Below are 27,807 nucleotides of genomic sequence, written 5' to 3'. Positions count from 1 at the left end.
GTGGGATTAGCACCTATGTGTCATCCGCATAATTGGTGTATGAGATGCCCATGGAATCAAGGATGCTAAACAGTGGTCTGGTAAAGAGGTTATATAGCGTGGGTGCTATGCATGATCCTTGTGCGATTCCACATTTGAGGAGCCTAGGGGTGGCACAGGCTAAAGTCAGAGAAGACTTTCATGGCCCTTTCGTAGAGAAAGGAGGTAATCCATTCACAAGCTTTAGGGGAGAAGTTGGCAGCAGTTACGAGATGGTGGCAGAGGGTGTGATCGACCAAGTCGAACGCAGCAGATAGGCAAACCGGCGCTGCTCCTGCTTCTTGACCTATGTCTCTAAGATTATCCATTTGGTTCTTTAGGTCAAGGAGAGCCGTTTCTGTGCCATGTCGTGGGCTGAAGCCAGATTGCCGCAGGCCTAGGAGACGGTTCTCTTGCAGGTATTTTTGGACTTGCAGGTAGGCTATTTTGTCCAAAACTTTTAGCAGGAATGGGACCGTAGTGATGGTTCTTTAGTTCCCGGGGACGGTGGGGTCGAGTGAGGGCTTTTTTAAGAGTGGGTGTACCGAGGCTTCTTTAAGATCAGTGGGAACATGACCTGACCGGAAGGACGAGTTAATGAACGCAGTGAGGAAGGGTGCAAGGGTGGGAGCAGAGTCTTTGATAAATTGAGTTGGGCTGGGCTGGGCACGCATCTCCCTTGCAGTTTGATGGACTTGAGCAGGGTGATGACCTCCGATTCTGTAATATCTTTGAAGTCAAATGAAGGAGAGGTTTTAGGTTTAGGGGTAGGTTTGCAAGGTGTTAAGTTTGTCTAACATGGCAGACTGGATGCTATTACACCAACTTTCATCCTTGAGGAGCGTGGGTGGAGGGGTGGATGGTTTTTCCAGCTCTCTGAAGATGGTGAAGATTTCTTTGGAGCATGATTTAGCATCGTTTATCCTCGAGTTAAATGACACGGCTTTAGCCTTGATGACATTTTTGTATGACTTGGAGATGGCCTTAAAGGCCTCCCTCGTTGTTTCGAAGGGATTGGCTTTCCATGCAGAAAGGGCGGACCTTTTCTCTGAGTGTTGTTTAAGCAGCTCCTTAGAGAACCAGGCGTTTGAGTGTTTAATTTTTTTGGCTTTCTTTAAGGCCAGTGGGGCGATGGCGTCAACAGCTTGGGTGATGATATGTAAAGGTGCTGGCTAGAGTTTCTGGGCTATTAGAGGATGGCGCCTGAAGCGCGGGCACCATTAGAAATGGTACCATGTTTTCGGCAGTCAGTTTGCGAGAACTCCTGGCGAAGGCTGCTGGAAAAGGGGTGGTGGGCACCGAGTGCCCTTTTTTCGAGACGAGATTTAATTGGATATAATGGCGGTCAGACCAAGGGATAGGCATGTTGGCGGTGATTAGAACAGTTCTGATGACTGATCCAGTCCAATGTGCGTCCTTTGATGTGGGTGGGTTCAGAGATGGTTTGTGCGAATCCTAAAGTGGTTAGAGCTTTGTTGAGGGATTTGGCATGGTAATCCTTCGGGTCGTTCAGGCCTAGGTTTAAGTCGCCCAGGAGAATGACTTGGGATGTCCTTTTGATATTGTCCGACAGAGAGAGGATGAGAAAGTCTTGGAAGTCAGCACTAGGACCAGGGGGTCGATACACAATATGCATGGTAACGGTGCAATTGTGGGATAGGTTGATTTTGAGTGGGAGGTAGTCACAGTTGTGCCCAAGCTGTCCTTGAGTTTCCCTAATGCTGAGAGTTTCCCTTGCTATGAGGGCCACACCCCCACCACTCTGGTTGGTACGGTCTTTCCTAAAGATAGTGTAATCTGCAGGGATGGCGAGCGATAGAGCAGGGCCTGAGCTTTCGTTGAGCCATGTCTCAGTGGCTACTAGGATGTCGAGGTTATCTTTGATGATAAGGTCGTGAACGTCAAGGGCATGTGGGGTATGGAGCGTGCGTTGACCAGTGTGCACCTAAGGGTAGGGTCTGATTGCTGTGTGGTGGCAGGTGATGATGGCTTGGGAGTACCAGGTGGAGGCACAGACTTATTGTGTAGAGCAATCATATCAAGCAGTGCAGCAGTACAGGCAATGGATTTGGGCATACACTTAGCAAGAGGCACAGGCAATGCAGTAGTACAGACATTGGGCATACACTTAGCAAGAGGCACAGTGGTGTGTATGTGTGTTTTCCGTGTTTTGCTTTAGGTTACATGATGGCATAGTTGCCGACAGCAGATGCTTGGCTACATTGTGCACCAATGTCATGACAAGAGGCACAGCGTATCGGGTTTGACATGGCAAGGTCACCTTGAGGGGCAGGTGTTACGATTTACTGCTGCCAGGGAAGTCCTTTAAAAAGAGGAGAAGGAGCTATACCATTAATGTTTTGCCCTTTACCATTCATGTTGTGCCCTTTTCACCTTTATGATTGATATCACTGCTGTTCTTGTAGTAGAGTAGGAGCTTCGAAACCACTACTCCGCCCTGTACTCCTGCATGGCAGAAATTTTTGTGACACTACCCAAACCTAGAAGTGTGTTCGGGCCACCCTGCTTAGCACTACAATAAAACTGGATGTTCTCTGGGGCACTGCTTCTTATGATTTGGGTGAAAGAGTACCTCAGTGCTTAAAGGTAAAATGCAAGTAACAAGCATGACATGGCCTTATGTGGCAAGTGTCATGTAACACAGGCAGCCCCCTGTTAAGGAACCCTGAGCTGTGCAGCAACTGATCTCTGAGCATACATTATCAGTATATCACACTATTCACCCTCCTAGGTGTCAGGCTTGCAACAATCCCAGAATGTGAACACAGACCAAATGCATGCAGTTCTACATGTCGGTTCTCCAATTACATTTAACCTTTACAGAGTCTATTCTGGACGGGCCACGTCTGGCCTTAGGAGGCCAGACGTGGCCCGTCCAGTATAGACTCTGGGTTTAGCAGTCCCAAATTACTATTCCAGAGTTTGGCCCATGGAAAAAGTAACCATGGATCAAAAAGCCATTACAATTTAACTGGACAGTTAGAACAAGCCCGACAGATAAGGGGTGTATCGGCCACTTTAACTCCCAAACAATAGGCAAATAGTCCCCAAAAATAGAGAGTAAAAATACTCCTAGCAGAAATAGGAAACAGATAAATATGAGCCAGTCGTCCTGCTTTCACATGCACAGCTCCAATGATAATTTGGATTTGTAGTGCACATAGTGGCATAGAAAAAAAGGGTAGTTCCCTCAAAAATGTTATAGTTTAAAAAGATTGCCCATGATTAAAAAAATACATTGTAAAAATATTTTTACAAACAGTTCCTATATAAAATATACGGCAAATGAGCCTCAAAGTCAAGCACTAGGAGGCATCAATTTTGTGCAGTGAAGCAGGCTCTCGAGACATTTGTCAAGCAAAGCTCCCCTACTGGGAGCTTTTGCTTATTGCTGCCGGATAACAGAGAATGCTCGGGGGCCCAGGACACAAAGCAAAAGTCACAGCAATTATAAATACTATGCCTCCCTCTGATCGCGACGGGCGGTGTAGTATTTATAATTGCCACTACTTTAGTTTTATGTTTCCTGGGCTCCCCCGGGGAGCCAGGTTACTTAAAGCAAAAATCACAGCAATTATATAGAGTAAGCCTCCCGTTGATCGCGGCAGAATATTCATAATTGCCGGTAATTGCATTTAAAGTTTCCTGGGGAGCCCAGGAAAATAAAACGAAAGTACAGGCAATTAAGAATACTCTGCCACACGCTGCAATTCTATATTCATGAACTCAGAGAACCCGAGTTCATGAATATAGGATTGCGGAGGCATTAGAAATAGAAATAAAGGGGTAGGGTCAGCACTCACCAGGAGCACAGGAACAAGAAAGGCAGGTAGGAGGTGTAGCCTCAAGCTGGAGCCTGATAGCATTCTCTGCTCTCCGGCAGCAATAAGCAAAAGCTCCCAAGCCGGTCAAGTGGCACAAAGAGTAGAGCGCTCGCTTTGACATCTGTGCAGAGCCTGCTAACGCAGGTTTCAATCCCGCCAGGGCCAAACTCAGCCTTTCATCCTTCCGAGGTCGATAAATGAGCACCACACACCGTGGGTAATAATAAGCAGCGCTCAGATACCTCAGTGTTCGTAGCGCTATATAAATGCCAAATTATTATTATTATTATTATTATAATAATGCCACGAGAGCAGACACACAGGAGGCCTGTTCATTTCACAAAATGGATACCTCCTAGTGATTAGGAATCTTGACTTTGAGGCTCATTTGCCAAATATTTTACATAGGAACTTTTTGTAACAATAGGATTTAAAGCAGTGCTCACAAACAAAACCCTCCCCAACATGCTCGCACATGGGGGAGGGTCCCAAACTGAGAACACTGTTCACAATGCGCTCGTAGTAAGCAGTGTTCCCAATTGAAATTAAAGCATGTCGGAGAGGGTGTCATTTAAATTGTACACACTTCCTGCGTGCATGGCAGAGAGCGTGTAGAATGGATCCCTGCATAAAGTAGGCGGACCTCAGAGGGGTCTCCAGCATCCGCGCCGGCATGAAACATTTGTATCGCAGAGAGGAAAGCAGTGGCAGCAACGCAAGTTGTGTTCCGCCCGTTCTCTCCGTCATTTCAACCCTTGAAAATGAGCTGTGGCGTGAATGTAAAGCATTAAAGCCTTAACTCGAGGCTTTTATGCCTAACATTCACGTTACGGCTCAATTGAAAATGAGCTATGTGTTATTAGCTACTTATTGCTCCTCTAAACTGTTTCATACAGACAATCTGTTTGATGACAAACACATGCATAAATTATTGCAGAAACATGACAGAACACAGAAAATAACAATCACCATGGTGCAAATTTTCATTTCCGAATGTTCATCGAAAAATCAACCATAGGATGAAAGTGCATAAAAACATGGGTCGAACAAGAAACCCAATAACAGAAATTAACATTCTGTCTCAAAAAAAGGAAATGGTTAAAAACTGCAGTCTTTCAGGTTGCAAAAACACCCAGCCTATACCCACCTGATCTTGGTGTAGCGTAACACTGAGCGAGGAATTGATTGGCAAAATGAGCTCTTCATCTCTCTTGCCCCCTGAAAGAGAGAACCAGAATGATGTTCAGAGGCGAAGGATGAATGTGTCGTGTGCATAATGTCAAGCATAATGCAAAAATGCAGAGGTCCAGTTCCAAGGAAATGCTTCAGAGTACATGGCAGTTTGTGCAGTAGAGGCACTTTATTTTGCCATTGGGATGAAGCAGTGTATTATGGGAAGGTAAAGAGTGGAAGTCATCTGATGAGGGCCAAACAAAAAGCCTTATAGGAGGAAAGACTGGGCATAAGGACTGTCAGCCAACAGGGACCTTGGAGTGAAGGAGAGATCTACTTTTCAATACGATTGCAAGGGAGCAAAGTTAGAGCTCAAGGAAGGAGAAGCTGTGAAGAACCTGGAAAGGAGACACTTCAGACCCTGCTATGATTAGGAGATGGTGAAAACCTCAATTCATGGATGCCATCATTGAGTTCCCATGAAGACTTGTGAACCCTGAAGTATTGTGCACCCCCGAGGCACTGTGAACTCTGAACGCCCCAAGCATGCTGGAAAAGCACAGCAGTCATTAAAAGAAAATGCAAGAGACTGGAAAACCCCTTTGCTAAAGTGTTACCTAGCTGAGAAGTAGTGGGAAGCATCTGCTGAGCCTATATTGATGTCTAGAGATGGGAGTGCTATAAATCCTGAAGCACTGAAACACTTGTGTATAGGCGCGATCTAAATAAAATATCATATACTGTAGAAGATAGAGGCTCAGTGAATCCTAAAAATAACGAAAAGCATGGGAAGTTATCTGAGGCAGTGAAGTTCTTTCAAACCTGAACACGGATTATGAAAAGCTTTGGTTCAATAGAATCCCTATTAGATGCTGTGAGCAAGAGAATAGACTTTCAACCTGAAAGTGAAGCCAAAAGTAAATCCTATCTCTTGACCACCTTTCCAATCTGTTTTGGTATTCAAACTGTACAAAAATAAAGTTTCCAAATCTACATTTAAGCTCTTTTCAACAATTTGCCACGGTATGTACTTGGTTATATAAAGCGTGAACGTAGATGGAAAGTGACGGAGTGCTGTACAGTAAGCCAGTAATTGGCGACAATATGCATACAATACTATAGAATATGTCAGGTGGTTCTCGCCTGTAGGGTTTTTCAATGTTGGACATACGAAGGATCTGCATGAAGGACATCAGGTAGCAAATGTGGGCCGCGTTGAACAAGCCAGGTGGTTAGGTAGCAGTATCGGGTACCTAATATATTGAAATATTGCTAATCATCTATTATTTTGAAAAGCCTTGAAAAGACGGTGTCCGGTCAAAGGGTCGACTACAAAGGATCGAATGGTCAAAGGATCGACGTAATAGGGCCAAAAACAAAAGGATCACATTTTTTAAAAAAATTATATTCATTTTTTGGGGTTTTCGTTTAGGGAACAAAAGTGGTTTTTACCACAAAAACAGGGGCTGGGGGGACCCCCCCCCCCAAAAAAAAAATTTAAAAAAAAACAGTCAAAACAAAAAATAATGTTATTTTCGATCCTTTTGTTTTCGGTCCTTTTGCGTCGATCCTTTGACCATTCGATCCTTTGTAGTCAGTCGATCCTTTGACCTATAACCCCTGAAGACCTATCTTTTTTAGTTTCATAATTGGTAAAGTCTGAGGGAGGCGAGGCTGCTGGTCTCTCCCTCCCCAGCCTCCACCCCACGCCCCCGCAACCCCACTGCGGTCTTCCTCTCAGCGCCTAGATGCCTTTAGCCTTAGCAGCGCTCCTATAAATGCTATTACATTGCATCATGCGCATGGCCTTTCTTTGATTTGGCACAGTGTGGCACTGCCTGACTATCTGCCACAACATTATATGATAATCTGACTGGGATAGTAATAGTCGGGGGGTCCGGGGGCCTTGGGGTGTTTAATTATCGATTCCTACATCTTGTCATCCTGTTGGGAGGGTGGTAGCAGGCGGAGGCTGTGCTTTTTGTTTTTTGTAAGTGAAGTCCAAGACTGGTAGAAATTGTCATTTTGCATTGTATGATTGCAGCCAGTGCCCAGCGATGCAACGCCAATCACAATAATGGCATGATGGGCCATGCCATTGGCATAATATGATCTTTAGATTGTGGCTGCCTGGCTGGGCCTGGCAGCAATCACACTGTCATGAAAAACTCTCAGCTCGGACTAGGTGACGAGTTGGGGACTGGACTCTGGACTCTCCAAGGAGTCGCACTTTGTTTGCCTGCAGCGGCAGGCTGCTGCCAAATCTATCTGCGAGGAGGCTGACTGAGCACGTGCCGTGTACCCACGTGTGTGTGATGGGATGGGAAATCCACCCTTTAATTATGGATGGAATGATAAGGCTGGATGCCTGTCACGGCTGCCGTGCGAGCTGCAGCCGGGTGGCTCAGGCTGGGTGGTCAAGTCAGGTCAGTGTTTGTTTGTTTCGACGAGTCAATGGCAAATAAATCTATCAGGAAAATGGCATGGCACAGCGTTGGCAGGCATATATTGTGCGAGAGTTGGTGGTTGGGATGGGGGGGCACTGGGCGGTGCATCTGGCAGGGCCGAGGAGTGCCGCATGGTGGTGTGCGTGACTGTGGCGTGGTGGTGGGGTGGCAGTGGCACTGGCTGGTTTGTGCCATGTTATGATGATTATGAACAGTTAGTCCGCCGCGCACCACGCACTGGTGACAGAGTGTGCCTGGAGACTGAGTGAGTGTGTGTGTGTGTAGTGTTAGTGTACAGTATTGTACAACAAAAGACTGCTGATACCACAAGCAGGCCATTGGTGTACTGCGCATGTGAGTGCAGTGACTCAGGAGAGTGTGCGTGCAGTCAGTGTAAGGGTGACTGGTGTCTGCACTGCGCAGCCTCTCATGTCAAGTATTCTGGGCAGGACAAATTTGCCACACCGATTATCTATATGTTTCCCATTCCACAAAAAAAAAAAAACGTACTGTTGTAGTCTAGAGATGCCCTTGGATTATATTGTGTTTAGAGAGAACGGCCCGCCAACCTATTGGGTGATAATTATATGTAAATATGTTTAATGTACAGTGTTTTGGCAAAAGCACTATATAAATAAATATTAAAATGCACTAATGTGCCTCTCATGCAGGCAGAGCAAAGAGCTTCTGTGAGGCCTTCTAAATTAACAGTAGCCCGAACAGACCAGTCCTTGTTTTTTTTTTTGCATTCGGTACTCGTAAACTGCAATTACACTGTGCAGAACAACGAAACCAACAAGTACCATGGTGCAAAGAAAACAAATAGGTGTGGGTTCCATCCATCCAGATCAATGCACTAAACCGATGTAGTCTGTGGCTGTCTGGTCCCCTGCCCTGGTGGGAAAAGAATAGCAATTCATTCCTTTTGAGTAGTTGTTCCCAAGGAGGAGGTATTTTGATAAAATGTGCAGCAAATTCAGGGCTGGGGACCAAGAGAGGCCCTGGAAATAAAGTTCAAAGTGGCCCCAAATGACACATTTTCAGCAAGCCCAATGCTTTTCCTATGAGAAAATTTGGAAATACCACAGAAAAGAGGCCCAGGGTGCAGAGGCCCACCGGGAAATCTCCAGAGTTCCGTATAGGCCAGTCCACCCCTGAGCAAATTGTGCATTTTAAAGAATGTTTATTCAGTAATACTGGTCAAAACTACCAACCGAAGGTCGCAGCATCGTCAAATAACTTCTCAAACCGGCCCACAAATAAGTGGTCCACTTCGACTCACAAACTGTCCCACGCTGGCATTTTTGGTTCAGGTATTGCCCCGTTGTCCTCATCAGCCATGGCCCAGCCAGACCCACAACAAACCAACATTGCCTACAGTCTGTTTTCCTTATTTACTATGTAAATTGAAATGAAATCCGTAAAATGATGGCATGAAATATGAAATGTCATCTATCTGCCCCCCACGGGCAATGGCTCAATAATGAATTTAACATTGTGTTTAGCAGCTCATCACTTTATTTGAGAGAGATAATCTTGCTCCAGTTCAACTTTTAATCTTTGGTAAATTAGCTGTGTAAACTTAAAGATATGCACTAATCTGTATTGCTTTCCTTCTCTTTCTGCAGAAGTAGGGAATGGAGCAACATCATGAATCCAGAGTCATCAAAACCAGAAATGTCTGGGGTCACAACAGGTCAGCAAACAAACTTGCCGAAGCAGAAAAATCCTCTCAAGATGTTTTGTCTGCTTTCAAGAACCAGCCCAAAGGTTGCACTGACAAGCATGAGAAAAGGTAACTTATTGCCCATTCAAGTAACGCCAAGGTTTTTAACCACTGAATGAGGTTATTGTGATTACAGAATTCTTTCATTCCTTGCTTTCAGAACTCAGCAGGAAAAAACCCTTCATGCATGCTTCTGGTGATGAACATCTGTCTACAGCCTCTCCTATCACGATACGTTCCACAGATCACCCATCATGCACTGACATTCCTGAGCATCCACAACGCTCTACTCAATCTACAGATAGTCCGACTCCTGAATACTCCTGATCACTTAACAGACAGCGTTACCCAGCCTGATGTTATGCTCGGTCGCACAACTGCTGATTGCACTGAAACTCTTGAAGATACCAATGTTGGCACACACGTAATACAAGAAGACATGGATACTGAGGAGGACATTGCAGGGGCAACGCGTCTGTCTTGGAAGAAAAACAATGTAGCGCAACACAGGTTCGAATCCCAATCCTGGGCTTAGAAACCACTCGCTGGTCGTAAGCATGTTATAAATGAACAATAAAATAAAAAATAAAGCAGTGGGAATGTAACAATGCAGATCACACTGAACATGCAGCAAGATTACCCAAAAGATCCATTCCTCTTTCAGAGTAACGAAAAGTCTACACCTTTAGTTGCAGCACTTCTTGCAGCTGGTCCACGTCAGCCTGGATTAAAAGATACTATAAAGAAAATGTCCATATTACTTCAATCTTCAATGATTTAGCCCAGAGTTATGTAAACAAAGGTTGCAGGTGGATTCTGTGTATTAAGGCCGTAGTTAGGGTATTTCCCTAGAAGTAACTGTCTTGTTTGCTTTGCATGCTGCATGTTTGCCGATAGAAAAAATGAGCACTTTTCAAAGGTTTGGTCTGGTCCTAGCTGTGGTTTTTCCAATTTTAAAAAGGAACAAAAAAAAAAAAAAAAAAAAAAAAAAATGGTAAAGCATGAACATTCCAAGATACACTGTGAAGCTGAAATACAGCTACAAATTGCAACATTTATAATTAGCCAAGATAGAACTATTGTTTCTGGGCTAATAAAAGCTGAAAGGGAACAGATGGAGAAAAACCGTGGTATTCTAAGGCGACTGCTTGATGCTATATTGTAGCTCGCTAAGCAAGGGATGCCTCTCCATGGACACAGAGAACATGCGGGATTGGCAAGTACGTCCAATGAAGGATATTTTTTGGAGTTACTCAAGATGATGTCCAAGTATGACAAGGTTTTAGCACCGTATGTTGCTCATGCTAAGAAGAATGAAACCTACTTGAGCCATGACATCCAGAATGATTTAATTGGTGAACTAGTGAAAGAGACAATGTGCGCTATCCTTGAAGAAGTTAAATTGGCCACATTCTATAGTTTAATTGTTGTCTCTACCATAGATGTCAGCAGAGTTGATCAATTTTCTTTAGCTCTTAGGTTACATCATCTGGCCATGCAGATGAACATTTTGTTTAACATTAGCTGAACTCACTGGAGCAGTATGGGCAGACCTGTATAAACTATTGACGGCCTCAACTTTAGAGTCCCTGGAACTTGATGTTTCCTTAATCCGTGGGCAGGGGTATGATGGTGCAAGCACTATGTCCGGATGTGTTGTTGGACTGCAAGCACTTGTGAAAGAAGTCTCGCACAGAGCTATATATGTTCACTGTTGTGAGCACAATGTGAACTTTGTGCTGATTGATGCTGCACAGTCGTATATAAAAAGGAAAGTTTATTTTTTTGTACAATTTCCTTACTGGCAGTCTGACTCTCTTGAACATTCTGCAGGAAGAGCAACAGGAGCATGACCTACAGGAAACAGTACCGACATTAAAAAAGCTATCCGATAGGCTAGTCGTAAAAGGGCAGCAGATTCTGTGAAACAAAACATTCTACCAATTGGCGCAGCATTGCACCGAATATCCACCGGATGCATCCCAAATACAAATTGAAAAGGACTTTGGGATGCACAGAGTCTCGGGAACACAATTGAAACATTAGAGTTTAAATTCTTAATATGTTATGTTTTGTTTTAAGCACAAAGTACTGCAAACTGTGCATACACTGTTCACATATTTGCAAAGTAGATAGTAACTGCAGAACGCATGGTTGTGACATGCTGTAAGGAACTTGAGGAGCTTCAGTCAGATGATATATTTGATCGGTTAACCTAAACATTTTACTAGGTCAGATAATTTTGACACATTAAAAGTGTTAGCTATATTTTATGCAGGTGATGTCTCTGTGTCAGACGCTGTGGAAGAGTATTCTTATTTTTGTGCACTGTATGGGGGAATATTCTCCGACAAGCAGATAATAAACGATGCACTGCCTTTCTAGATAGCAAATGATATGCAGGGCATTTACCCAAACCTTTCTAATTTGTACAGAATATTTCTCACTTTGCCTGTAATAGTGCCATTGCAGAACCAAGTTTTAGCAGGCTGAAGTTGATAAAAAAAAGTTACTTACGGTCAACAATGGGTGAAGAGAGACCATCACATTTAGCCTTCCTAAAAATTGAAAGAAACCTGACTGACTGTGGAGTTTGATAAAGTAATTCAGACATTTGCTTCAATTAAACCATGCAGAAAGGCTTTGTAGCGCAGATGCTCCAGGTATTTTGCTGCGGCAGAGGGCTTCTTGGTCCTAATCTGTCACAGCAAAACATCTTCAAGCACATTTAGTCTTCCATTGCCTACCGCCACATGGGACACATTCTCAGTCTCATTCTCACCTTGCATTTGAAGGAACAGTTTCAGCCTCATTACATGTACTGTATAGGTTTGTGAATATTTATTGAGTAATTGTTATGCAACAAGCGTTTGATGATAGGGATATTTATTTTCTGCTCAAAATATTTGGCCACATGTTGGCTTTTTGGTACTAATGTTTACAAAAGATATTGCCCTGATGCACTCCTGGAATAATGACAATTACACTGAAAGATGTATACAAATTGTACTTAAGTTGAACTTTGTTTCAGGAGGATCCATTTGTCTGTTGATGGGACAAAGGGTTATTTTGGTACCACTCCCAATCTGGTATTATATTGGTATTATCAGGGTATTTTATTTTAAAGTCAAATGTCTGGACTATTGGCTTGTTTGTGCCAGGCAGACAACATTGTAATGTGTCAGAGAATCTAGGAACATTATTAAATGTGTTTCCATTGCAGTCTGTGGTTTTCTATCGTTTGGCCTGGTTACGACCAGCACGGTATGGTATTTTGCTTGCTTACAAAGGTTTATTGAATTGTTCTTTTTTGCCTTGCTGATGGATGGATCTGATTCAGATCTCTAGATTCTACCCTTTCTTACCTTTCCCCAGAGGCTCACCATCTCCAGAGCCTTGGTCCTCTCTAGGCTCGACTACTGCAACAGCCTCTTTCTCAACCTGCCCTCTTCTACCCTCCATGCTCTTCAATCTTCAACTCACCCAGAACAGAACCGGAAGACTTATCATTGGCCTCAAGCCCAGGGAACGCATCTCTCTGGCGCTGAAATCCCTTCACTGGCACCCCGTGGCTGCAAAGATTTAGTTCAAGACCCTTTGCATTGTCCACAAGGTTTTCTGGGGCCTAGGCCCACTATCTGCAACGCTCTCTTCCTAAATACTCACCTGCCAAAGTCCTCCTCTAGTCTTCCTCCAACTCTCTGTGGGTCACCCGCTTCTCCAAGCTGAGACTTGGGGGAGGAGGGGCGGGGGGAGGGAGATCTTTATCCACTGCAGGTGCCTCCCTCTGGAACAGCCTCCCAGCCTCGCTCCGTCTTGAGCCGGAGCTCCTTAAGTTCTGGAAACTCTTCAAGACTTTCCTCTTCACCTCCTCCTTCTCTCTCCCCCATCCCTGCTAACCACCTCTTTCTGCTCTCTCTCCTCTATTTCTGCTCAGTTCGCCGACTGGCTGCCTGGTGCACCTTCAGAGCCTAACAGGTCCCAAGCTTCCTCGCCAGTCGCCTGCACTTGCCCCCAGGCCTTGCACTTGCCATAGCACTACTGCACTGAGGTTACGACCCATGAGAGTGGTATCTCTCTACACTTAACCCAGATTCTTATGGGGTTGCTCCCTGTTTCGTCCCCACCCCCCACACACTTTCTGTTCACCTGCATAATCTGAATGTACCATGCCTAGTAAGATTGGTTGTCTTGTGTTCTCTATGTCTTCCACTCCCATGCATGGTTGCACTTTGAAACACTTGTGTATAAGCGCATAATAAATAAATAAAATTTCACTGTCACATTGAAATAAAATTTTAATTGGACGTTCCCTCCATAACAGATGTGTGGTGTGTAACTGATAATCGATGTGGCTTGTTGTAGTGTAAGGTTTTATAAATGTAATATATGGCAAAAAAACTGCCAATTTGCCCTTAATATTTAAGCATCAACAGTTCCATTCACTTAATTTTGCGGGTATGACTAGGTTGTGACCTCCGCCCGACTCATCTCTGACTCGACTTGGGCGCGACGGCAGGGGCACTGATGATTTGTAACTTTGTGTAGCTGCATTCTGAAGGTACTGGGTTACAAAAGCTGTTGTGCTAAGTTGCAGATCATAGGCATAATGAAGTCTAGAAAGTTCTAATGCCAGTTAGGCCGTAATCTTTTTGATCTAGCAAACGTTCGATTAGAAGGCTGATATCAAGATGCAAGAAACCAGCTCGAAGCACTGCATTAAATTGAAATACAAGTAAAATGGGTTAATCTTAAAATCGTATCTGAAGTCTAGGTTGCAAGTGTGAGAGCACTGTGGATGTCTCGGTACTGTAAAGCAAGGGCATACTGCAGCAAGTCAGGTTAAGAAGGGTCTTGCACAAGCTCCAATATAGGCGTCTCTGTATGGCTGTACCTATATATCTGGATATCTGGATAGAGATGCATTGCGAGAGCCCCGTGGCTGCCTTAACCAATTTCTGCCACAGTTCTCAGGAATGAAGCAATCAGTGCCACCAGGGTGGTACAGTCAGGTCCTTAGCACTGGAAACATAGTGCTGAGGTTGTGGCCTACATATCCTTAGCACTGAAATGGTTAATAGGAGGATAGCAAAGGATGGAGCATGTCAGGGTAGAAGTGCATTGTGGGAGCGCAGGAGAGAACTTCCTGATATGGCTGCTTCATTAGCACTACGAAGATATATTTGTATTGCCTCGAGGTTTAGAAATTGCTATTTAACTAAGACATTCACTTTTTAATGGTCATTTTAAAATGTCCAATTGTATGTAATGTATTGTATTTGTGTTGATTTCATCTTCAGAATCGTTTTTTGTCTGGCTTTGTATTTGTGTTTGTTTGTATGCACTTTTAAGTCTTAAGCCGAATAAAGTGTTATGATGATGAGAATAGTTGGATATCAAAGGATGAGCAGGTGGCAAAAATAGAAGTTCATTGTGCTAGATCAGGAGATAGCTCTGTAGTGGAAAATTAAGAGTATGGTGCAGGCCAGGATGGAGGAATACTTTGCGTTTGTGGCTCCAAAAACAGTGTTCTTTTTTATAAAGTGCTTAGAATAAAAACATTGTTTATAATTTCAACTTAAGGAAACCTACGTATGGAATGTGTGCTGCAATAGCCACTGGTTCATTCTGCAAGGCACAAAGTATGCATACTGCCCTTCTCTTTTTGGGGTGGAGTGAAAAAAAGCCTAACTTTGATACAGCAGTAAAAAAATATGCACAGCTTCATTCAGCGCTTCAGATAAATTAGTGTACCACTCCATTTTACTTTTTCTGAAAAGCAGGCCAATACCCAAAGCAAATAAAACATGCAACAACTATATGCAGGTGTCTGCCTCTTGATACCACTTGCACAGCTCCCTTGATTTGTCCAGGCTAGTGGCATCCATAGGACATGCCACAAAGAGGAGCCCAGATAATGTGTTTTACGAACTACAAAGAGCCAGTGCCTGATAGAAGTGTGGTAGAGGTGCATTGTGAGAGTGCCTTAGTAGGGGTATACTATTACATGTTGTAGGTTTGGATTGTGATGCACTGAGCGATCTGGGGTGTGGTTCTATGTGAAATTTTCGATTTATAAAGATAAAAACCACATTTCCACCCCCGCTCTCCTCCCCCCAATCAATCCCAACCCCCCACTCCTCCTCTGGCGGGACTAACCAAAAATCGCAGGGTTTCAACCTCCTCAATCGCCCCATCTGCATCATCCCCCTCCCCACCCAAGATTCCCCCCATCTCCAATCCGACATAAACAAGTCACACACACATAAACATACCTCCTCTACCTCAACGGTGCTTCGGATCCTGGAGTGCCCGAGTCCCTGCACACACTCGCGTGCGGCAGGGGCTTAACAGTTCGTTTTGGAAAGGCCGCTCTAAATCGATTTTAAGTTTTTTGTTTTTTTTAACTACTACTTCACTTAGGACTGTGGGCGTCTCAGTGCCGTTTGTCCTGCATTTCTGCCCCTGGATGTATTAGCCATTTTGGTGGTGTCTGGCTCAGTAGGAAAATAAAAAATAGACGTGTGTATATGTACATATGCATAGGTCTCTACACAATGGGGCTCGTTTTGGCCAAATTAGTAATTTGGTGGTGGGGGGCCGTTATGTTTACAGAGTAACGTAAGCGGCTACAGTAACGTAAGTGGCTACCCGCTGCATACTAGTCATCATTTGCACTGCAAGGTGCAAATGTAAAGGGGTAAAGGGCAAAAGGGACGGGCGTACAAGCGTGTATGCCGCCTTCTGCCCTGGAAAGTGAGTAAACGTGGCCTGGCATGCTTGAATGCGAGGCAGCGTTTACTTTTGTTTGTGAGCGCGGTTATAGGTCAAAAGTTCGAATCAAAAGGTTCGGAAAAATGTTTTTTTTTTAAAATTGATTTTTTTTGGGGGTCCCCCCCAACCCCTTTTTTTGTGGTAAAAAACACTTTTTTTACCTACACGGAAACCCAAAAAATATGTATATATAATTTTAAAAAAATTCGAACCTTTGGTTTTCGATCCTATTGACTCTCACCTTTTGCATCCGAACCTTTTGTAATCGATCCTTTAACTAGACACCTGTGAGCACCGCTTGCCATGCAGGCATAGCAAGCGGCGCTCACAAATGAAAGGAAACCCTCCCTAACATGCTTGCATGTCGGAGCAGGTTTAATTTCAACTGGGTACACTGCTTACCATGTGCGTATTGTAAGCAGTGCTCCCAATTGAAATTATATACTCCCCGACATGCGAGAATGTCAGGCGGGTTTAATTATCACCTTGTACACAGTACACCCTACTGTGTACAAGGGATCCCTATGGGAACCACCTGTTTTATGCTGGTGCATATTCCGGGCATTTACAAGGTGGCTGACCATATCCGCAGAGATGCCGTTGTACTAAATGTTCAGGGCATAACAACTTCCTTTGTATTGCATACACAGTTTACATTTCTCAGCTGCTTTAGCATATGACAGAGAGGGCAATCTTCCTTTGCTCTTAGGGCACACGTGTTGTGTAATGATAGAACAGTGCATAGGCCCACAGCCGGCCGAGTTATGGTAGGGTTAATTGATTTTCAGAGAGCACACCAAAATGGTCCAGCTTTTGCTTTTTCACAAGCAGCATTTCATGTAAAGAGGTACGCATTTGCACCGGAGGCTCAGAATTACCTGGGTTGCCGATAATACCGAATTCCAGAGGGGCGTCCCAGACTTGGCCAAAGAGAGGGGGTAGAGTCAGTTAGATGCCAGGTGCCTACCAGTACTATTCCCTAGCAAACCAATTGCGGAAGCTTCTAGTAGAGATGGGTAATGTTTGATTGACAGGTGCACTGCATAAAAGCATGTCACCCACATAAGGGAAGGGGGATTAATCCCGTGGGCATCATGCACGTGCAGAATGTCCTGGAACCGATAGGTTTCAAGCAGCTGTTCCCGTTTGCTGTGTCTCACTGTGCACTTGTCTGCGGGGGGTGGCAGAGCAGAGTATCCAGCACAGTCTGGTGTCCAGTTGAAGGGGTTCCCCGCCACAGCCCAACACCCAAGGAACGTAACAACTGTGCTTATTGTAACTTGCATTTACCTATCCATCAGCATAATTGCCTGTGCAGTTTGTAGTGATTATTTGCCTGTTTATCTACTTATTGCAAAAATAAATGCAGGGTGTTCTGCACATACTTGAACAACAGGGCTGACCTGGTGCTCCTATCCTCTCCCCCGTCCCCAGATTGTGCGGATGGGGCAGATTGAACTCTTGGCGGCTTCACCGGACACTGTGTGCACTCATGAATGTGACCGTCTTTTATTGTTAATGCTCGGCTCGTTTGTCCATTTTTTTTAGATTATGTGATATGGTTTACTGATGTAATGAATATGGCTCCTGCTACACTTCCAAGCCAATAAAAAGAAGTTTAAAAAACAAATGCAGGTTATAAAGTGTTTCCCTTCTTTCTGAGTTCATTGTTGTCAAGCAAATTTGAACCTGCAGTGGTGTGCTTGTTCTTGGGCTGGTCCGAGTGCACGTACACACAGATATAGAATACCACAGCAGCTGCACGATTTAGGAACAAGTGTGGGGTACTTGGGCTGCCTTCTCTGGCATTTTTCTTCAGATATCTTACCAACGTTTGCAAAAGTTGTAAATGCAAGAGCATAATTAAACACCCCACCTACTTCATAGAAGCAGCCTCTCCATTTTCTCTCTTCTGTAGTATATTATCTGTTAATGTGAGAGGTAGTACCGTCTGCAGCATTAGCTAATCCCAGATAGCCCCTGGCTACCCTTGGAAGGATAGCCCTTAAAATCTTCATGAATAAAGCATGGCTTTAGTGTCAACAAAAAGGTGATTGTGAAAGCCAAAAAGATGAGATAAGACTTCCTAGGGCAGAGGCATAGAGGGTGAAGAGCATAGGTCCCACGACTGATCCTTGGGGTACACCGGCAGGGAAAGGGAGGGGTGTGAAGTCAGTGGTTTGTGAGGCCCAAGACATTTTAAAAAGGACCGACCTTCCAGTTCGGAGGCGATCCAGTCAAGATCAGATTTGCAAAGACCAAGGTACATATGAGAGGAGTGGTCGACAGTGTCGAAAGTGTCAGAAAGGTCCAAAAGGACAAATATGGAAGAGAGTTTGGAGTGGTGAGCATTAGAGAGAAAGTTACATTGTGCATTAATAACTAGATGCAAATAAATATTTATTACCAAAACATTTCCGTTTTACACTATAACATATGTTACTCGCTTACAAAATACTCCTATTAGGAATGGGACTTTTTTTGCTCCCTAAAAATCATTTTACTCCCAACTTTAAAAAGTAAAAGGGAGTAAAATATCCCCACTTCAAAATCGTATCTGGAGTACTACCTTATACCAGACACACCACAGACAGCCACCATAGGCCTAACCATTAGCACATCGACACTAACTGAAGCATGACCAATCTCTTCTCTTTAGCCCTATCACACATCAACGGCTAACCAGACTCAATACTCTGCAGTATATCAGAGCTTGGGCTCTTCCACATAGATACGTTTCTCGGCCAAACCCATAGAAAGCATATTGGTGCAGAGGAAATGGGTACTCTGGCCTGCACCCATCAACACCACATGTTTTGTATCTACCTCTCCCGCTATCGCAGTAATGAACCCCACTTCCCTTTTTTCTCGCATAGCCACAGATCAAGGCCACCAACAGTGGCAGAAGGGTGCTCGCTAAGCACCACCAATTGCATCAAGTACATCTACAGTACCTACTCAAAGAAAAGGATGGATTACAACCAAAATAAGTTACAAAATAGGTTTACTAAAATAGGATATATTGTAATATTCCCCAAAACACCCCTTTTACACCTACATTCCTAAAGAATGAAATAAAAAATAAATCCTGCCTCAAAATCTTATTTTATTTATTGAATATTTATAAGGTGCCTATACAGCAAATGGTGTTTCCTGGCGCCACAAGACAAAAAAAGAAGAGGGGTGGCGGGGTCAATGGAAAACAACGGTAATGGTCCTACTAGGTCATGTACATTTGGATTGTGCAAGTGCAGTAACGAGAAGAGCAAGAGAAGGGCCCAGGGGCTAGGCAAGTGCTGAAGGGATCCTTGGGGGTAAGTGCCAGGGGATGCCGGGGGTGTACCACCGTCTTAGTGCAAGGACAGGTGTGAGCTCCAGAGGGATGCCCAGCCCCCCAGGCTAGCCAGGGAAGGGGGCCCGGGAAGGGCAGTGCTGGTATAGACTGGTCAAGGAGGGCCTAGTAACTGGTAAGACTCATATGGGGCAAGGCCGCCCGTTGCAACGGCAGATGGGGACATTAGCAAAAGAGGTTGAAAGGGAAGGAACTAGAGAAAAGCAGGGTCTTGAGAAGTTTCCGGAACTTAAGGAGGTCCAGCTCAAGTAGGCCATTCCAGAGAGAGCAAGAGAGCAAGAGAGCACTATGCTTGGAGAAACGTCTAATCTGCAGAGAGTTGGAGCTAGAGGACCAAAGGGCTATCTATAGCAGGGAGGCATTTAGGGAGAGAGTTGGATATAGCGGGGACTCCTGGCCCCAGAATACCTTGTGGATGATGCAGAGGGTCTTGAATTTCATCCTCTCAACCACCAGGAGTGAGTGGGGAGAGTTTAGGGCTGGAGAGATGCGGTCCCTGGGCTTGAGGCCAAGGATAAGTCTTGCAGTCCTGTTCTGGATTAGTCGAAGGGGGTGAAGGGAGGAAATAGGCTGGTGCAGAAGTCCAGCCTCGAGAGGACCAGAGCTCTAGAGACATTGAGTTTCTGAAGGAAGGTGAGAATGCCTCTGAGGAGGTGAAGCTGAATGTGGGCCTTCTTGGAAAGGTCGGTGATGTGAGGGGAGAAGGACAGTGCTATCTTGCACCAAAGATAGCACTTGGTGCACTAATATTCAAAACGCACACCTTGGAAAGATAAGCTAAAATCCATGACAAAAAAAATAAGTCTACAATTCAACCCGCAACCTAACATTCACTTGACCAAAAATAACCCTAGCCCTGACTCGTTGAAACCATTCAGTTTTTCACCCCTTTCCGTTATTGAGGTCGAAAACATTATCAACAGTCTTAAACCCTCTAACTGCCAGGGGGACCTATGCCCTGCACCTATCATTAAGGAGGCCTCCCATGATCTAGCTCCGTTCATTACCACTCTCATTAACTCTTCCTTCAGCACTGGGATTATACCTGACAACCTGAAGGACGCTGGGTTATCCCGCTCCTAAAAAAAAAAAAAAAAAAAAAAAAAAAAAAAACACTGGATGCTAACATACCAACTAACTACAGGCCCATCACTATGCTGCCTTTTCTACTAAAAATCCTTGATCGAGCTGCTTACTTACAGATTCAAGAATACCTTGAATCTAACAAACTCCTGGGACTGAGGAAATCCGGGTTTCGACCGCGGCACAGCACTGAAACTGCCCTCATCGATCTAAAAACTCAGATTGAAGACCTAAAAGATAAGGGAAAACTTGCCCTATTACTCTTACTTGACCTCTCTGCGGCATTCGATCTTGTAGATCACCAAATATTGTGTCGACACCTTAAACTAGCTGCACACTTTTCGGATGAAGCAACAGCCTGGATCAGCTCATTTTTGGATAACAGATCCATGCAGGTTTTTTCCCCCTTGGCAGAAGCCATACCCTCTCCAGTCACTTGCGGGGTACCACAAGGATCGTGTGTCTCCCCCACTTTGTACAATGTGTTTACAAAGCCATTATTTGATATTCTGGACTATCTGGGAGTCGCATACACTAATTATGCTGAGGACACCCAGATACTCATACCCATCACAGGAGATTACACTACTGACTCTCTTACTATCAATTCTATCTACCAAGTCACCCCAGCCTGGATGGCGGAGCACGGACTCCGTCTGAATGATGAAAAGACAGAGCTCCTCATCCTCGGCTCTCACCAAAGACTCAACAAACTAGACACCTTGTTTAATTCCTTCACCATTGATGGCAACACCATCAAGGTATCTAAGGATACCAAAACATTAAGTATTTACATTGACTCCACTCTATCCCTAGCCAGACAAACTAATGCAGTCACCTCCGCAGGTGCCTACACCTGCAAGTTAATCACTGCCAGTCGTCCTTTCTTATCTCCAGCCAACTGCACTTCACTAGCCAGGACACTGGTGCTGTCAAAAATCGATTACTGTAATGTCCTCTATCTCGGCACCAACACTTGTAACTTAAACAAGTTATAAATTATCCAAAACAATGCCATTAGAGCTGCATTAAATATCCCCAGGAACCAACATATCTCAGAACCAGACGTAGCATACTCTGGCTCTCAGTATCACATCGAATCTCCCTGAAAACACTTGCTCTCACTCACAAATGCCTCTCTAACCAAGTACCCAGCAACCTGGCCAACAGATTCTCCATCCTCAACTCCAACAGACCCCGCAGAACTGCTCAAACTAATTGCCTAACTATACCACGATTCAACCATCAGAGATCTGGCGTGTCCACTTTCCCAATAATGGCCGCCAAACTCTGGAACTCGCTCCCTAACCCGCTCAGAATGGAACCCTCCTTCCAGAGATTCAAAAACATGGCCAAAACTTGGCTCTCCGCCCAAGACTCGTCCCTAAGCACTCGGCAGCCTCCATTCTTGCTATAGCCGCCAGCCTCATCATTGTGTAAATAGGTTACTGTTTATCCTGTCATTTTCTGTTTATGTATATAGATGCAACTTACTGTAATTGATATGTATGCTTTTACTATGCTGTAACCTAAGAGATGCACCCGGATGCCCTTGGGCCTGGTGCGCTTTATAAATAAATAAAAATACCTTATCAGTGAAAATAAAATACCAGAGAGGAGTCAAAGATGACACCAAGGTTTTTGGGCTCACAGGATGGTAAGGGGAAGAGGACACAAGGAGGGTGGCCAGAGAGTAGGTGGGGAAACAGGGAGCAGGGGTCCGAATGAGAAGGATCTCGGTCTTGCCGGCATTAAGGCAGAGATCATTAGTCTTGCACCATGCCTGAATAGCAGACAGTCAGGAATGAGAGAGGAAGAAGAGGAGGAGGTAGTGGACGGAAGATTAAAAGTAGAGCTGTGTGCCGTCAGCATAACACTGAAAATGAGGAGATCTATGGAACAGAGGGGCAAGGTAGATGTTGAAGAGCCATAGCAATAGGATAGAACCCTGAGGGCTGCTGAAGGTAGGGAGTGAGGTGGGGGAGAGGAAAGGGGCCAGTTCCACCTGGGAAAGTTGATAAGATATGAAGAAAGTCAGCCAATCCAGTGCCAGGTCCAGGATGTCGAGGGTATCACTGAGCCAATTTAGGAGGATGGAATGACTGACCGTGTCAAAGGCAGAGGAAAGATCAAGAAGAATGAGAACGGAAGGAGAGTTGGAGTCAAGATTTAAAAGAAGGTCTTCACAGAGCGGTTTCCATGCCTCTGGATGCCCTGAAGCCAGACTGGTGGTCATGGAGGCAGACAACAGATTCAGTGTGGTAGATCAGTTGGGAGATGGCCAACTTTTCCAAGAGTTTGCCCAAAAAAGGGGTAGTGGAGATAGGGCGATTTAGGAGGACAGGGTGCACAAGGGAGTTCTTGAGGAGTAGTGGGAAGGAGTCAGTGGCAAAGGAAGTCAGCCATGGTGGGAGCGAGAGGAAATATTGTCCTTGATATTTCTGGAGGAGCCGGGGAGCACCTGTTTGGAGGAGACTTTCATAGAGTGGACAACTTTAGAGACCTCATCCGTTGCTATGGGCAAGAAGGAGGAGAGTGAGGACAGGATGTCCTGGGTTTTGGTTGTGAAATGGGAGGCCAGTGCAGAACAGGGAGGCCAGTGCAGAACAGAAGGTTCCTTAAGATTTTGAACAATTCTGCCATATTGTTGGTGGACCCAGAGATGCAGGCTTGGATATGGGCCCTCTTCTTGGAGTGGATGGAGAGATGGTATTGCCTTTGGAGCAGGCGACAGGCCAGTTTATCAGTGGATGTGCTCCAAGTCAGCTACTCTGCACTTTCGTTTCAGTGAGGCTAGGTCGGAATCATACCAGCTGTTGCACTTGGGAGGCAGGTTTCATGCGGATCCTCATGACTGGGGCAAGGATGTCAAGGATATTGAAAATGGAAAGGTGAAAGTTAGCTAGGGCTATGTCAGTGGGAGAGTCAATATCTGGAGCTTTCAGAGCTCTCAAGTGTCCATTGTTCTTGATATTCGTGGACTTGTAATTTTCCTAAATTGCAAACGAGAATGAAAAAAACCACAAGTCTCAGATTCCAAAGGGGGAAACACAGGCCTGGACGGATTTCTCACGCGTGGCCACAGGAAACATGAGAGTTCTCCACATCACAAATACACTTTGTAACAGCAAAAAAGCAAATACAGGATATTGGTACTGTACGCTCCATTACAAAAACAAATTTTGCATGATCGCGGCCATCTTATTTAACTTATATTTAGCTGATATGTCTGCTGCATTTGTGATCCATGCTGCAAACCCTGTGAAAATCAAGAATGTCACCATAGGCTGGCTTGCATATGCAGACAACCTTATCCTTCTAAACTACACACCAGCAGGACTTCAACTGATGCTGAATGCCCTAGCTACATACTCGGATGCTAATGGTCTTATAATTAACATCGCCAAAAGTAAAACAATGGTTTTTACTAAGAAACAGCGACCTAAAAGATTCCGATGGACCCCATCTACTGAACAGCTTGAGCAAGTATCATCTTATAAATATCTAGACATAGTAGTTGATGACACATTGAAATGGAACCTGCATTGGTCTGAAGTGAAAAGGAAATGTGTGATATCAGTTAATGCACTTAGTACATTCATTGGACACAACAATGGCTATTGTGCATCTGCTGTTCTGACCATATACAATGCAAAGATTTTGTCTATGCTGTCGTATGCTGTTGCAATTTGGGGCCAAAAATACAAGAAACGCATGATTGTTTTTGAAGCTAAAATGCTATTTCGCCTCCCCCAATGCATCAGCGTGGAGTACCTATACCTTGAATTTAATCTAAAGGGTATATGGAATGTATATATTGCTCAATGTGTACTCCTCCTTGAATGCTTACTTACAGTACAATCTGATACAATCATTGTCCCCTATATGAAGGCCTCTTTAAGTCTCGAAGATAATATTTCAATCGGAACTATTGGTGTTTTAAAGTCTATTCATAACAAATGGTTATATGAGGGAAACATTTCATTTCTATCCGGCAATGTAAAACACTGGTTGAAGACTAAATTACGAAAGGCTGCTTTTGTGCAAAATACGCTGCATGTTGGGAGTATGTCATTTGCTAGTGATTTCTGCAATGAAAGAATGGTACGTACCTCCTTTCCGAGGTACATCACTGCCTATCCGAGTCCGTATATATTTCGTACTTACCTTCTAATCAAATTTAATGCCTCAGTGGTCCTTTCATCTAATGGAAGTTACAACTATTCTCACTATTCACACACCTTTTGTCGATTATGTGGAAATTTGGTATGTGAAACAGTGTCTCACTTGATAACAGAATGTGATAGCTTAGACTCACTACGCATGAAGTTTTTCAAAGCATATGACAATGCGACCACTATTAATGAATTACCGTCTTTATGGTTGGCTTTTATTCAGGGAAACTATATAAATTTAATATATTTTATTGTTCGATTTTACATTAACTTAGTCGAAATTTTTAAATGTCTTGATTAAGTCTTGATCATTCCGAGGCGTTGCTGTGAATCATGACATTTTTTGTATATGATCTGTATGTTATGTGTTATACAAAGCCTTGTTGCTACATGTATATAAAATAAAAATTGAATTGAAAAACAAATATTGGCAATCCAAACAGTTTGGGCTTTTTTGTAGGCATGGTAAAGGCACTTGTCAGACACTGCCGTAGTGGTATTAACTAGCTATTGATAGCAGCAAGTGCAAAATGGCGAGATTTCCTGGGCATCTAATAGCAGGGCCTGGCAAATGCCTAATATACAAAAGCCAAAACTGTTGGCTTTGCCCATGCTTTTTTTTTTAACAGGACTTCAGTGAAGTAAAATCACGAGTGGCTGAAGGCAGACCTGGTTAAGACATTTTATAACACCAGTAACAAACTCTCAGAAGACTGCTTTGAAAAAACAGTGGCAGGCACTGTGAGTGCAACGTGAGATGGTAGGGCTTCATTAAAGCAGATCAAAGAGTTCCCATGAGGAGGTGTTCTGGGTGAGGAGGGGCAGGGACTGGTTGGGATTCGGGAATGGCCATAGGGATTAGCATAGCCATGGGCAGTCAATGGGTGGGCAAATAACTAAACACCTCCTACAAGCTTTATGTCCCTCCTCGTCAGGGCTCAAGTCGAGGGTACATGCGGGTGGACAGAGTCCCCCCTCCCATTTTTTCCAGTGGGCACCTAGATATGCTAATTTCTGATGACACGACAAACAATTGCTATGTTAAGGATCCCCCCATCCCGCTTTTTTTTTTTTAGGAGACTTGGTCCCTGCTCCTCGTATGCCATGTCTCCCCATCTGTACTCTAGTGCAATAATTTCAGTTTACATAGTGCAAACTAATGAGAAGGGGTTGTGGTCTTCCAACCTATGAAGTTTATATATATTTACAGCTAAAAGAAGTGTCACAAAGTCATGCTTCAGAGTTGAATTGAGCGACTCTAGTTTGCTTGGTCCGATTGTCTTGGAGATTCAACCATGGAGGTCTTCCATGGGTTCGTTTTTTGATTATTTGGAGGAATCTGATAACGATTTGCTTAGAGCAGAGTGAGCAGATTTTCAAAATAAAAAACCAGGATAGACAACCAACGTCAGGACTACAATCATTTAGTGGCTGCCACAACTACACTTCAGTAGTGGCCTTGTCCTACGTAGATTATGTGCATTGATGCACACAGAAATTATGTACAGTTTACCCAACACAAGTTCAAGCAAAGTACAAACTTAGCATCATTGAGCATAGTTGTCAAGTGACCCCATGTCATCATGTGTGACACCTTGAGCCAGTGCTGGCTTTTCATTCTGCATACTGGGAGTTGTAGCTTAAGCGCAACCACAAGTCCCATGCTGCAATAGAAAACCCCAGGCAAGGCTCAAGCTGTCACACAGGACATGGAGTCGCTTGGCACCTATGCCTGCGCAAGTATTGCAAAAAGCCCCCCCGCCAGATTGAAACGCATCTGAAGTGCTTTTCCATTTCAAGCACTCGTCAACACATCACTATCAGTAACACCTACAACTTTTCTGCTCATATATCATTACAACTTGAATTCTCAATAATACTAACAGAACCAACAACTATAGTCTCTGCAGTTGTGCCATCAACACCCAGCACGGGTTACGTACTCACAGTATTTAATTACAGCGATGTTGACTGGCGCGGTGCAAGTTACAGCCGTGAAGCTCTTTTCGGAACACATGATGATAGGACGACCAGAATGAGTTCCCAATGTTTATAAGAGATGACCAGGGGTGGCAGGCTGTACGATGGCCGATGTCTCGGCACATCACGCACCACCCATCCCATTGGCTATTCTACCTACACCATGTCAGCGACTGCCCAACTGGAGAAATGGATTCCATCATTGTACATACAATTATCCAATGGTATGAATCGAAAGGTACAAGCTCCGCCTCGCTAGGCGTGTTCTTCGTGAGACGTAAAGGAAACGTAGAAGTTGGGAAAGGATTCCGTCTTTTCAGGCAAGGCGTTAGACGGAATTTGCGAATGTACAACACTTGCACATTGACTGCAATGAACTCTGCTGCAGCACGAACCCGGTTCTTCGGCATTGTAGAAAATGAAATGGATTAAAAGGGGTCTTGGAATGGTAGAACACGGCGGCCATCTTGAAACGGGGTATACTTCTGTTAAAAGAAGTTAAGGAAAGCTCTACACGTACACTAATGGGAATGCGTTCTAATGGTTAATTCTCCTCATGTACAAGTATACGGTAATGCCTACTTGACGCGGTATCTCACTGAGGCTTTAAATCGACTTGCAGCTGGAATATGACATCACCCCAAAACCAGGGCGGGGTGCTTAAAAGAAAATAACGTCAGGTACAGGAGGATTCCAGGACAGACAAAACCGGGATGTCTGGTCACCCTAACCAAAATCCATTTCTGTTCATTCTCTTTTTATGTGGACAGGGGGGCTTCAATCCTTATGGTAATGGGCTGATTACTTACTGATGTGTTACTCGGACAGCAGCTGTGGTGGGACCGCCTCGGGTCTCCGGGGCGGGCCACGGATGGTGTTGGGTCCACCCACACTGGACCAGAAGGCTGCGGTGACGCAGCGTGTGATGGGCAGGGATCACGCTGCTTGAGCCGGATCACAGGCTCCAGTACCCTAGCTGGGGGACACGCAGCTCAGGATTGCCGCAGTGTGGGAGCACCCAGGCCCAACGGCGGTCTAGGCCACGAACACGTGGCAAGGCCCACCCCAGTTACTGGACGCAGACACATACATGCCAACTTTCTGAGGTACCTGGGAGGGAGATTTAGTCTGCGAAATCGGGAGACATAAAGTTTCCCATTGGAACTAATTGGGGCTGGGATTATTTTAGGCGGGAGAACGTGAAAAATAGCAACATTTTTCACAGGAAAATCGA

General features: G+C 44.5%; 1 protein-coding gene across 1 annotated transcript in view; it reads right to left on the bottom strand.

The window, feature by feature from the left end:
- MVD (mevalonate diphosphate decarboxylase) overlaps positions 1 to 27,305 on the bottom strand; it is a 219,831-nt gene extending 192,526 nt beyond the window's left edge. The window contains exons 1-2 of the mRNA XM_069635977.1: positions 26,541 to 27,305; positions 5,011 to 5,081 (exon numbers count right to left, since the gene is read on the bottom strand). Coding sequence (XP_069492078.1) covers positions 5,011 to 5,081; positions 26,541 to 26,610 — 141 coding nt within the window. The 5' untranslated portion in view covers positions 26,611 to 27,305. The remainder of the gene's footprint in view (positions 1 to 5,010; positions 5,082 to 26,540) is intronic.
- Between the last annotated feature and the right edge of the window lie 502 nt (positions 27,306 to 27,807).

This window comes from Ambystoma mexicanum, chromosome 1q, assembly GCF_040938575.1.
Source record: "Ambystoma mexicanum isolate Mex_15411 chromosome 1q, UKY_AmexF1_1, whole genome shotgun sequence".
Taxonomy (NCBI): Eukaryota; Metazoa; Chordata; class Amphibia; order Caudata; family Ambystomatidae; genus Ambystoma; species Ambystoma mexicanum.
Note: the sequence above shows the minus strand (reverse complement) of the source record. Positions and strands in the feature narration are given on the sequence as shown.